Consider the following 14,208-nt stretch of genomic DNA (forward strand, 5'->3'; position numbering starts at 1 on the left):
TTTAGTTTAGGATTAAGGTAGGGTTATCAAATTTATCCCGATAACGGCGGTAATTAATTTTTTAAAAAATGTATCACATTAAAATATTTAACGCAATTAATGCATGTGCGATCCACTCACGCATTGTCGCGCTCGATCTGTAATGATGCTGTTTTACCTATATAGAGAGATAAAAGGCAGCGTCAAATGAGTACAGTGAATTTTGGCAGTCTTTGGAGCCTTTTTTTAATTGGCTGAAGCCTTACAATCCCTCTCTCAACAATTAGAAATACCGTGGGAAGCAACGCAGGGAAGGAAGGTAGTAGCTGATCTTTTTCTTAACACCCTATGTTATTTCCCAACGCAGAGAAGATATATCAATTGGTGCCACTACGCACAGTCATGGTTGCACTTCCCATCATGCATTTGGGCAGAACAGTTAAATGGCTACAGTATCATTTACTGAAAGCTCAACAAATAGTTGAAAGAATGCAGAAAGAATGTTAATGATGTAAATGCCATCTTGAGGATTTATTTTCATAATAAACAAATACAGTACTTATGTACTGTATGTTGAATGTATACATTTTTTTCTTAATGCATTGCCAAAATGTATATGATCGGGAAAAATTATCGGGAATGATTGGAATTGAATCGGGAGCAAAAAAAAAAAAAGCAACCGGATCGGCAAATATCGGGATCGGCAGATACTCAAACTAAAACGATCGGGAGCAAAAAAACATGATCGGAACAACCCTAGTTTTTATCATTTCATATTCCATTTAGCACAAGACTGCTATTTGTCATGACCATGCTATTTATTTAGCAATAGACCCTACTCACATGACGTCACAACCACGCCCCCGCGCCATATTGTCCGTCAACTCGTCGTGTTGACGCATTACCGCTACGTAAATTCCTCCTATTATGGCATGTTTTTCTGCTCGTTAACATTAATAATCAAAATGGTGAAGGCGTGTGTGGCGGTCGGTTGCAATAACAGAGAAGATAGAGGGAGAGACTTGAAGTTCTACCGTATTCCGAGAGACCCGGAGAGGAGAGCGAGATGGACTGCTGCAATTCGACGAGAAAACTGGGCTTCAAACGATTACCACAGATTACGTAGTAGTCATTTTATATCTGGTAAGATGCATTTAATATATATTTAGAGGGTTTTGGGCTGACAACCACAATTAAGATCATTGCGAGGCTAATCGCCGACAACATACACTCAGACGTTGTGAATGAACTACCTGAAAATATATAATTATAAGGGGATAGTAAGACAGCTGTCATACAATTAATTTACAATTTCACTATTGAGGTCAAAAGCCCAAAAAATAAATTCAACTAGGGACAATCTGGAGTAGTGCTATCACACTTCATATTTATTACATATTATATATGACTGATTATATGGCTAAACCATATAAACATTAAAAGCCCTAGCTCCATTGACAAATGACATGAAATACACTAGACTTGACAGTGGATGTTAGCAAGAACAAAAGATTTTGAATTGAAAATTTCGTAACTCACCTTCCCGAGCACAAGATAGATTCCTGCCGAATTTTCGTGGACGAGGACCTGTTTCACCCAACCAGCAACGAAGTATTTATAAGCCTCCAAGCTCTTAAAGTTTTTCAAACTTTCGTGAGAATAGGCTGATTTTGTGTGGACAAGATAGTTGTAAATATCAGGGTAGCAGATGTCAGGCAGAGACGGCGAAGACAGCGGGTCGAAAAACATCGATTTAAGCATCAAATATGGATCTGGCGAATGGATAAACTGAAGCTTTTCCACAAACCGCCTTTTATGCAACGCATCCAATGAGTTTACAGCGTCAGATAACACCGGGGCTTCCATGAATTGCTTTATAAATTGCACTACTAATTGAAACCATTGAGAATAGGACAATGGCGGACAATATGGCGGCCGGATACAGCGACACGTCATTTTGTGACGTAGGTGAGTAGGGTCTATAGGGGAAAAATACTTCGATAAAAATAATATAGTGTAAAAATATTGGAGTAGGGAGACTGAAACAATGACATTTTGTGGCTCTCTTTGTCGCATTTCCTTGGTCTGAATAATTCCCCCTCAATAGGCTGAATTCTAAATCAGATTAACCCTGACCCTGCCGACGTCATCCTCCTGATCGGGACGCTAGAGCCCCATAATGGTAGGCATTGCTAAACGGCGGATTAAAAGACTAATTTCTCGTCATCTGCCCTTTGCCAAATTGTTGTATGTAGTCGAATTGTTTCAGAATATGATTCTAATTCACATAATAATGCTATTTAAGACTTTTTTTTTATCCTGTCGTACGCACTTTAATGTTGATCTTGGCATGATGTTTGATTCCCGCCAGATCTTTCATGCAACTAATTTCCCTCACGATGAATGATCTGGGATTTGGATTGATTTACCACAAGAACTCCCTTCAGGCCATGTTTTAATGACCAAGTTGTTCCAATCCGATTCCAGCTCTTTTCATGGAACATAGCGGCACTTTGAATGAGGCCGCCACACCTGATAGGGCCTTCATGAGTCTTTGTGGGTGACCCTCGCGCTGACAGAGCGTTTCTGTTCTCACTCTGCACTGATACCGAGGAGGGAGAACCGAGCCAGGGCAGCTGTACCCGATAAGAAGAATCGAGGCTTGTAAGGAACCTGGCGGAGACGCGGAAGCTAATTGGAGCGCGCCGATATCCGACATTTTGGCTGTCACCTAAATAGCCGCTTTGACGGCGGTGAATACTCCCATAAAGCATTATGGGAGGGGATGATAAGCTTCAGTGAGACTTTGGCCGGTGTTTCTTTTGGCTTCCTGTAGCAAGAGACCTGGAACGCCGGACTAGCACCTGGGATTCCAGATGTCTCGGGGTGAAATCGGCGGTGGCGTCTCTCAAGCGACGTTAGGTCTCACAGTGACATTCATCCTTCTTCAGCTTGGCATCGCCGAGCCTGCGGAGTCGTGCCAGCTTCCTATCGACCTGCATATATCAGTACGAGTGAGCCCTCCTGGAAGTCGGGACAAAACAAGGGCAGATGGGAGATTTTGGAGAGAGCAAAGTTACAATAGCAAATGCTTTTCTTTGGGGAGAGGATAATACAGCAGGGATAATACATAATTCTCTTTGGAAATGACATTTGAAAAAACATTTTCTATTCCAACCATTTTTAAATGATATACAGTGGGGCAAATAAGTATTTAGTCAACCACTAATTGTGCAAGTTCTCCTACTTGAAAATATTAGAGAGGCCTGTATTTGCCAACATGGGTAAACCTCAACCATGAGAGACAGAATGTGGGGAAAAAAACAGAAAATTACATTGTTTGATTTTAAAGAATTTATTTGCAAATCATGGTGGAAAATAAGTATTTGGTCAATACCAAAAGTTCATCTCAATACTTTGTTATGTACCCTTTGTTGGCAATAACAGAGGCCAAATGTTTTCTGTAACTCTTCACAAGCTTTTCACATACTGTTGCTGGTATTTTGGCCCATTCCTCCGTGTAGATCTCCTCTAGAGCAGTCATGTTTTGGGGCTGTTGTTGGGCTACATGGACTTTCAACTCCCTCCGCAGATTTTCTATGGGGTTGAGATCTGGTGACTGGCTAGGCCACTCCAGGATCTTGAAATGCTTCTCAAGAAGCCACTCCTTTGTTGCCCTGGCTGTGTGTTTGGGATCGTTGTCACGTCTCATCTTCAATGCCCTTACTATTTTCACTCAAAATCTCTCGATACATGGCCCTATTCCTTTCTTTCCTTTACACAGATCAGTCGTCCTGGTCCCTTTGGAGAGAAACCGCCCCAAAGCATGATGTTTCCCCCCCCATGCTTCACAGTGGGTATGGTGCAATTCAGTATTCTTTCTCTTCCAAACACGAGAACCTTTGTTTCTACCAAAAAGTTCTATTTTGGTTTCATCCGACCATGACACATTCTCCCAGTCCTCTTCTGGATCATCCAAATGCTCTCTAGCGAACCGCAGACGAGCCTGGACGTGTACTTTCTTCATCAGGGGGACACGTCTGGCAGTGCAGGATTTGAGTCCCTGGCGGGGCATTGTGTTACTGATAGTAGCCTTTGTTACTGTGGTCCCAGCACTCTGTAGGTCATTCAATAGGTCCCCCCCGTGTGGTTCTGGGATTTTTGCTCACCGTTCTTGTTATCGTTTTGTCGCCATGGGTTGAGATCTTGTATGGAGCCCCAGACCGAGGGATATTATCAGTGGTCTTGTATGTCTTCCATTTTCTAATAATTGCTCCCACAGTTGATTTCTTTACACCAAGTGTTTTACCTATTGCAGATTCACTCTTCCCAGCCTGGTGCAGGTCTACAATTGTGTCTCTGGTGTCCTTCGACAGCTCTTTGGTCTTGGCCATAGTGGAGTTTGGAGTGTGACTGACTGACAGGTTGTGGACAGGTGTCTTTTATACCGATAATGAGTTAAAACAGGTGCCATTAATACAGGTAACGAGTGGAGCCTCGTTAGAAGCTAGACCTCTTTGACACCCAGAAATCTTGCTTGTTTGTAGGTGACCAAATACTTATTTTCCACTCTAATTTGGAAATAAATTCTTTAAAAATCAATGTGATTTTGAGTTTTTTTTTTTTCACATTCTGTCTCTCATGGTTGAGGTTTACCCATGTTGACAATTACAGACCTCTCTAATCTCTTCAAGTAGGAGAACTTGCACAATTGGTGGTTGACTACTTATTTGCCCCACTGTATAGCTGATATTTTGAGAATTCAATGTCAAGTTCACGCTCTGCTAACAAACTGACAGGAACAGTCTAACTCACCCGTTTTGTTTGCCACCTTGAGCTCCTCTGTATGCACGCCGCTAATTAACTTAGCTTCCGAGTGCTTCGTGTTTCACTTTGAAACCTGTAAATTAATCTATTTACTATTCAAATCACTTGACGTGGCTGCCAGTCAAGAGGAAAGTCTGAAAATAAGTGCAACATCTCACACATTATATGGACGCTTTCTGGAGAAATATAATGTATTGTAATTGACCAATAGTGGCGATCTTTACCATTCCCAAATGTCTCCTTGAAGTAATTCACATGCTTTCTGAATGTGAAGCAATCTTGTGGAAAAAAACAAAACAAAAAACATTTAACCATTCATGATTCATCAATGTGTCAGTGTGGGGGTAAGAGTAGAAAATGTCATTTAGTGAAGTAACACTAATAGAAAAAGCCCCAACACACACAGACTGGCGGCCGTATTGCTTTCTCAGGCAACCACAATGAAGTCAAGGTAAAGAGGAGATTGATTCTGTGGAGCCGGACGGAGATAGGTTGTACATCGGGCTGGATCAGCAGCCCTACCTTCCCCCAATGCTCCCCACCAAACAGCACTGTGATTAATGACACCCTTTCCATTACCCTCTGCACATAGACGAGACATCAGGTTGAAGGTTGATGGAAAACATCACAGTGTGCGGTATTACGCACCATCATACGCATTAGGGTTTCGACCTCACAAACTGCACCCCTCCCCTCCTTCTTGCTGCCTTATCCCATTTATATCCTTCAGGTGTTCTTCCAACACTATGATTTGTCTGTGCAGCACCTGTAAGAGACTTCCTGAAAAATTGTTATTGCTCAAGTTTTGGCCGACTTGCAAGATTATTTAATACAAGGTACTTTTTACCTATACGAAGTAAAAAATCTGTCCGTTTTTAAGTGTTTGGTATTCAGTTAGTCCCCGGGTTACGACGTACTGGACCTATGCGATTTCGACATTACAACGTCAAAGTCTCGTCCGCCATTTTGTCTCTAGTCGTTTTTTTTTTTAGTCTCATAAGATACTTTGAGGTACAAAAGGTTTATTTTTTTCTTTATTAATATGACCTGTTCAGTCCTCACTAAACTTGCTCAGCTTTACAGACAGCAAACAAGGCAATTGTGCTTTTTGAAGCTTTTTACTTCCTTCACTTTGACAATTTGTACTACACATATGTAAACTTTTGTTCAAAGCGACACGCATTTTAACAATAAAACACTTGACGCAAAACAATTGGTGTTCAAATATCCATCTAGTCTTATTAATGTGTAAATTTTGTAGGTTAAATTAGCCTAATTTACCTAACAAAAGTCCGCTAGCTTAAATGCTATGACACGCATTTTACAATAAAACACTCAACAGAAAACAGCTGAGGTTAAAACGTCCATCTGGTCTTATCAATGTGTATATTTAGTAGGTTAAATTAGCCTAATTTACCTAACAAAAGTCCGCTAGCTTAAATGCTACAACACGCATTTTAACAATGAAGTATTTGACGAAAAACAATTGGTGTTCAAACGTCCATCTAGTTTTATCAATGTGTAAATTTTGTAGGTTTAATTAGCCTAATTTAGCTAACAAAAGTCCGCTAGCTTAATGCTATGACACGCATTTTAACAATACAACACTCGATGCTAAACAATTGGTGTTCAAACGGCCATCTAGTCTTATTAATGTGTAAATTTTGTAGGTTAAACTAGCTCTATTTAACTAAAAAAAAGTCTGCTAACTTAAATGCTACGACACGCATTTTAACAATAAAACACTTGACGCAAAACAATTGGTGTTCAAACGTCCATCTAGTCTTACCAATGTGTAAATTTTGTAGGTTAAATTAGCCTAATTTACCGAACAAAAGTCCCCTAGCTTAAATGCTACGACACGCATTTTAATAAAACACTCGACGCAAAACAACTGGTGTTTAAACCTCGATCTAGGTCTTATGAATGTGTATATTTAGTAGGTTAAATTAGCCTAATTTACCAAACAAAAGTCCGCTTGCTTTAATGCTACGACACGCATTTTACAATAAAACACTCGACGGAAAACAGCTGGTGTTCAAACGTCCATCTAGTCTTATCAATGTGTAAATTTTGTAGGTTAAATTAGCCTAATTTACCAAACAAAAGTCCGCTGGCTTACATGCTACGACACGCATTTTAACAAAAAAACACTCTCAACACTCAACAATAAAACACTGAAATACTCAGACCAGCCCTTCTGGTGCCAACAGCCATGCCATGTTCAAAGTCACTCAAATCACCTTTCTTCCCCATACTGATGCTTGGTTTGAACTGTAGGAAATTGTCTTAAACCATGTCTACATGCCTAAATGCACTGAGTTGCCGCCATGTGATTGGCTGATTAGAAATTAAGTGTTAACGAGCAGTTGGACAGGTGTACCTAATAAAGTGGCCGGTGAGTGTAGCCTGTATGGCGGAAAACACAGACAAGACTGAAAAAGCAAGTTCTGCTCTTTCACTCCTCTTTAAAAGAAACTGCTGTATTTTAAGCCCGAACAACTGTTGTGTTTGATAGAACAATATGTTTATATGCTGCCATAGCAGATTCATGGCACATTAAGCCCCCAAACTATTTTTCATTTGCTCGTTTTACCGTTTTACCCCCGTTTGCAGACATCGCGCAACCGTTTTTGGTTCAACCCAGCCATGTAAACAAGTAATTATATTTATTATAAAAAATGTCATTTTTAGCTTAGTTTCAGTAATTGATGTCTAATATTTCGTTTAAAAAAAAAAAAAAAAAACGACTTAAAAAAATTATTTACTCGCATATTTTAAACTTTTAAACAAATGATGTCACAATGAAAAAAATGGTCTGTAAATAAGTCACAGATACTGTATCTACCTCATAACTATAGCTTAATTGTATTTTTTTTGTTACTGTCGCATTTTCCCCGATATGTTAGATGATACATAATTGATCCAAACAAAGAAAAATTGGAAAAAAACGTTTTAAAGGGTAAATATATGAAAATGAAAATCTCGACCACTCCTTGATGTCTGCGATATCTGCATCGCAACCCTTGTTATAATACCATGTTTCACCCATAAAATCCCCCCAAAATCCGGCTGTGGCCATTCACAGCTGTGTCTTGACACTCATTGATACATGCTACATGGAGTTTTTGGATCGAAACAAGGTAAGTACGCGATCTCGTTAAAATCATGGCGTCTTTAATTATGCTCTCGCGTGCAGTTAGGGTTTTGCTGAACCCTAACTGGGAAAAAAAAAAAAAAAGGAATTTTACTATCTGGACCTTTGCCTCGCAAAGCCCCATGTAATCAGGGCCTCCTGAAAATATTAGGGAAGTTGTGAGCAAATTGGCTTGAGATAATCATTATTTCCAAACACTATATTAGGCTATGTGTGTACCAAATGAGGTTGTTGACCTGAATATGCAAACAATCAATACTCCAAGAAATATTTGTGTACGAAGCAGCTTTTAATTATGCACAGGAACACAAGCAGACAAGTAGAAAGAGTTAGTTGCAACTGAACAACCCCAAAAAAACAAAACGAGTTATGAATTTGAAAGTCTTTTCTCGATGACTGAACTTCATCTCGCAGTATACGTGTGTAGCTCTCCAGTTAGCAAATATACTGCATCTGTACAGTTAACATTCTGCTCGCACAAATACAAAGACCAAAAAAAAAAAAAAGCAAAACACCGTTAACATTTTTCGTTTTTTTTCTTTTCCTTTTTTACAAAAAATACAAAAAGTACCGTTACTGGATTAACGCAGGTTGATTGATGTCAATACTGCCATTTACTTTTCAGAATACACAAAGAAAACAATTCTTTTTTTTTTTTTTTAAACACGTGAAATGAACTTAAAAGAAAAAAAAACATTACGAAACAAAATTGTACTCTTCAAATATCTACAACGTGACTTTTTACGAATCGTCTTGAAAAGAAACAATAAATGGAATGATGTCATGCAAACTGAAAAACGTCCGATGTGTCATGCAAAGCAGATTTGGAGTTTGTATGGAGTCACAGGACAGTTAAAGTAGTCGTCCGTTTCGTCGCGTACCGCAAGGCACCTGAGAGGGGGCCGCTCCCTCGGTTGGCGTGACGACGCTTTTGTGTTTTCGCTGCCAGAGTCTCAAGGTGGACGGGAGCAGCCCGATAGTTTCACAAATTTCAATACACGACACAAAAACCATCCAGTCAGGTTGGGAGGGCAGGAATTTGGCATCTTCCCGTTTAATAGTCATCGTAGGTGTTGAGGTCGGTGAAGTATGCGTTGGTGTAGGTCTTCCCGGTGAGTTGTGGGTTGAAGTATTTTTGTCGTTCTTCCAGAATCAGATTGTTTTTGTTGAAGGCCTGCGTGAGGAAATAAAACGGAATCAGTCGATTTGCTCTCATTTGCCTTGAAATAAGTATTCAGCTCAAGAGATAGGATGATTTTTACAAAGGGCTGTACTGAAAAGACAAATCTATTATACAGATACACATTTTTAATGTAGAATAACTTCTTATAACATTAGAACTTGATTCTAGTAGTATAACATTTAGAAAATATGAAAACTTTATAGGAATTGTAACATTTATTGTAAGTCAAACTTCTATTTCATGGGAGTCAGGGCGGATCGAGAAAAATAATGACGGTACAATACATCGTCAATTCTTTGGACAATGATACGATATTCTGCGACGATTCCATTCAAAGGCTTTCGACTGGTTAAATTCAAAATGAATCAGTTCCAATTTACCTGAAGCAATGAAAAATATAAATCAATTTTTATGTGTACGACATATTTGCTAATAAAACTTGTTTTTTTGTTAAACTAAACGGCATACGAAAAATAGAATCAGTTTGCATTTTGATCGAATTATGTTTAATTGTGCTTAAAAAAATCAACGTATTAATCCAAATGGATTGTTACACCTCTAGTGTCAACATATAGCAGATGTGTACACACATATTAGGGATGTCCTGATGCGATCACGTGATCCAAATTTTCAGTAATCGGATGAAAAGGATCGGGTTTTTAAATAAAAAATATATATGTTTTTCTGCTTCATGCTCGTACAGCGCCACAGCCTCTCACTCTCCCCCATGCTAAGCAGTGCGGCCAAACTCTTCAGCTTGCGTTTGGTACTTAAAGTTGACGATGATCGACAGGTTTGTTGCTTAGATCTTGCCAGAGAAGCTTGGTAGCTTTTCGATCAAAGGCACAAATCTGTCAATCATTGTTAAAGTTGCATAAGTGTGCTGTGGCAATTCATTGTGTAAGTGAGAGGCTGTTCTCTGCAGCGTGAGTGGACTCACTCAATGAAGTATTTAATAAAGAAAAGCATTTTATGTTATTTACTTTAGGTTATTCTTGTTTAAAAATAATTCACATTATGAAGGCGGCACGGTGGGACAGTAACAGGTTTAGAACTTTTGTCAAAAAAATAAACAAAACTTTTGTCTGGATATCAGATCGGGACTCGGTATCGGCAGACTCTCAAAATCAGGTGATTCGGACTCAGAGTCGGATGCAATAATAATAGATTGGGACATCCATAACAAATTGAATCAGTTTGGTAAGAAATCTTAAGTTAGCGAATTAAAGAAGGCACATTCACGAACTGATATAGAGAAACCTAGCTTCATATATACTGTATATATATATATATATATATTTATATTATATATACTAGTATACTACACTGTGACTTATACCATCTATAAGACTGAATAAGCAGTTTGTGCTCTTGCACCCCTCTTTAAAATAAACTGCTGTATTTTAAGCCAAAAGAACTGTTGTGTTTGATAGAACAATATGTCTATATGCTGCCATAGCAGATTCATGGTGCATTTAGCCGCCAGACTATTTTTGTCTGTTTTACCCTGGAAACCCCCGTTTACAGACGTCGCGCAACCACTTTTGTTTCAACCCAGCCATAAAAAGAACTAATTATACGTATTATTCGAAATGTCTGCTAAGAATCATTAATTGATGTCTAATATTTAGTTTAAAAAACAAACAAACAACATATTTCTAACTTTTAAATAAATTTCATCATGATGAAAAATATGGTGTCTAAATCGCACATGGATATCTACCTCATAACTATCGCTTAATTTTTTTGTTACTGTCACAATTTCCCCAATATTTTAGATGATAAATAATCAATCCAAACAAAGAAAAATTGAAAGAAAAAAACTGTTTGCATCGTGACCCTTGTTATATTACCGTATTTCACCCATAAAATCCCCCCAAAATCCAGCTGTGGCCATTCACAGTATTGGATCAGATTTGGCCATTCACAGTATTGGATCGAAAAAAATCCTGGCGTCTTTAATTCTGCTCTCTCATGCTCTCCTCTCCAGTTAGGGTTTCACTGTTTAAATATTTATTTATTTATTTATTTATTTTTTAAAAATGCCAACCTGTTCAAAAATTTTCTTCCCCCAGAAAATTGAGATTTTAAGCTTTCCAATGATGTATCACACATGCATATAGGACAATTTTGAAATTTGGCCAAATTGGGGGTCTCGGAGCGGAACTTCAAGTCACCTGAGTGTTTTCCGCCATATATATTAGGGATTTCCGGATTACATATTTTTGCACCCGAGTCTGAGTCACCAGATTTTGTGAAACTGCAGATAGCGAGTCCCGATATGATACCGAAAAAAAAAGTTGCTCCAAAAAAAGTTTTAAATGTGTTACTGTCCCACAGTGCTGCCTTCATAATGTCAATGACTTTTAAACAAGAATAACGTGAAAAAAATGCTTGTCTTTATTAAATGCTTTATTGAGTGAGTCCACAAAAATTCGCTCATGCTGCTGAGAACAGCCACTCACTTACACACACACACAAAATGAGTTGCCACAGCACGCTACCGTTAGTGTTTAACAAGCATAATGATGATCGACACATGCGGCCCCTTTCAAGGTCGCGTTACCAAGCTTCTCTGGCAAGATCAAAGCTTCAACACCTGTCAGTCATCGTTAACTTTAACAAGCAAACTACAGTGCAATGCGGACCAAGAAAAGCAGCAGGAGGGAGAGTGGGAGGCTGTACGAGCATGAAGTTGAAAAACAAATATACTTTTTAAATTAAAAACCCAATCCTTTTCACCCGATTCTGATCCTCTGAAAAACAGCGCGATCGGCCCGATTTCCGATCACATGACTGGATCGGGACAACCGTATTATATACTTTTTATATTATTATTGTACGGATCGTCACTGACGCCACTTCTTAATGGATGGCAGTAAATATAAAATTTAAGTTTACATAGGTGCCGACTGGGTTGGCAATTGGAGTGGCAAGCCTATCTTTTAGCGTGGCAATTGACCCCCCCATGCCACCCTGGTGGATCCGCCATACTTGGATTGTTATAATGATGATTTTACCCGTGTTCTACTTTGTTATTTGATTTCTACTACAGTTCATTTTGTACAGTTCATCAGTTTGAGATCAAGAAAAAAAGACTTGGGTGTTTTTTTCTAGCTGACTTTTTCCTCGTATTATTAAAAGTTTTCTACTAAATTTAGATATGACAACGTATTTCTGCACCACTACTTCCACATATTAAGTTCTACTTTAGCACTTTAAAATAGTACTCGTGCAACAAAGTTATACAATTGTCTTTGTTGTTGTATCGTCATTTTGAATCTCATAAAAACTACAACCTTCTTCTTAATATTAGTACTTTATTCTTGTAGAATGATGTGGTTTTCTTTCATAGCTTGAAAAATTGCCATTTCTCTCTTTTAGTATTGTTTTTTATCTGGTAAATGAAACGGCTTTCTCATTAGACTCTTGTTGTTATCTAAAGTTGCCTAGAGTCATATTAAAAACCTCATATGACTTCGCCGTAATATTATTACTTTTATTGTTTTTATTCCTGCCTAAAATTGTCTTTGCCATTACTAGTCAACTTTAATCTTGTAAAATTTCGACTTTTAGTCATATAATGACTTCCCCTTATAAAACTAGATTCAATGCCTTTTGAATGAACACTACAAGTATATTCCCTTGATAATACTGCCTCATCTTCCTTATCTCATTTTTCTTTTCAGTGCAGCCCCCAAAATTAATTCAAGCAAACTAAAAGGTATGAAATGAAACATCCATTAAAAATAAATAATAAAGCCATGTCTAGGGATTGGTAGCAGGGTTGAAAAGAACTCAAGTTTGACTATTTGCATTGGTCTCTTGTCAAATCTAACAACCAGCATCAGCTGGTTTCAATGGCGTTTTCTTATGATTAAAGTAAGAGCCGTTGGGTTGTCCTCTTTGTGACCTACTGTATGTAAACATGGACTCAGCTTTGGAGCTAAGCACAACATCAGCAATTTGACGACTTGAATGTGTTCACTCTACGTGGTGCAATGTGTGCCGAGAGGCTGTGTAATTGAACACTTGATGATGCTGCATATAAACTGTCGACATTGATAGGGATCGAGGGGACTGAGCAACCCCCCCAAAAAACAACCTAGTTTATTTGGCTTCATTCCCATTATGTAATTTGTACTCAAAGAAATGGAATCAACATATTGTTGTCCAGCAGTTAACCAACAAAAGACATTACTACGACAAGAGGCCCCTTGGCATCTCCTTTACAGCTGTGCTCAGATGCCTGTAAGCATGTCTCACCGACTGAAAGAGCTTTTGATTGCTAAGAAACAACCATTCTAAAGCAAGTGCTGGAAAATGTACTGTGTAAATGACATGATTGTGTTACTAAAAGAACTGTGTGACTGCTGATTGAACATAATCAAATTGTTCAAGTGTTTAAAAAAGAAAGAGGTCTATGCCGATATATCGGGACGATATGTAGACTATTCCAACATCAGCCATGGGCCGATTAGCAAAAAAAAAATCGTTCGATTAACACAAGAGCCGATAAAAAAAGGATTTTGATCAGGCATCTGTGCGGGCAACTGTGGCCGCCGCTGATTGAAGGTAGGACCCCGGAAGGACCCCGCAACAGCTTGATGCAATAACACCTGACTGTATCCGGCAGCAGCTACAAACTACGCCAGTGCTTCTCATTTATTTTCTGTTATGCCCCCCACAGGAAGACGTAAGCGTTCCGCACCCCCCCCAACTCTCTGCAGCCACTATAAATATACTGTAGTATCATTTGTATATAAAATTATTATTATTATAAGTACACCTCTGCATAACATTGTGTACTTTTAATATTAAAAGAATAAAGTAATAAAGATCAACTTTCAATAAAGTGTAAAAAACAAAACAAAAAAACATCCATACTGTAAAAATACAGTCAAGTTACATAGTTTGACCGTTTGATACTAAAAATGAAAATTTAGTAAAATCAATAAATAATAAATTCAAATTGATTAGCAACATTAACTCATCAGGATAATATGCCAAACAATTAGACCCGAAAAAAAAAAAAAAAAATTAGAACAAAAACGACAGTGTC

General features: G+C 38.3%; 1 protein-coding gene across 5 annotated transcripts in view; it reads right to left on the bottom strand.

Annotated features, from left to right (window-relative positions):
* Positions 1-8,244: 8,244 nt before the first annotated feature.
* The window catches only part of sema5a (sema domain, seven thrombospondin repeats (type 1 and type 1-like), transmembrane domain (TM) and short cytoplasmic domain, (semaphorin) 5A), a 327,060-nt gene continuing 321,096 nt past the window's right edge, over positions 8,245-14,208 (bottom strand). For 4 of the 5 annotated variants that reach the window (XM_057823814.1, XM_057823813.1, XM_057823815.1 and 1 more), the window contains one exon: positions 8,245-9,137. In XM_057823814.1, coding sequence (XP_057679797.1) covers positions 9,018-9,137 — 120 coding nt within the window. In that variant the 3' untranslated portion in view covers positions 8,245-9,017. The remainder of the gene's footprint in view (positions 9,138-14,208) is intronic. The other variant, XR_009061597.1, reaches the window with a different exon arrangement.

Source organism: Corythoichthys intestinalis, chromosome 20, assembly GCF_030265065.1.
Source record: "Corythoichthys intestinalis isolate RoL2023-P3 chromosome 20, ASM3026506v1, whole genome shotgun sequence".
In the NCBI taxonomy this organism is placed as follows: domain Eukaryota; kingdom Metazoa; phylum Chordata; class Actinopteri; order Syngnathiformes; family Syngnathidae; genus Corythoichthys; species Corythoichthys intestinalis.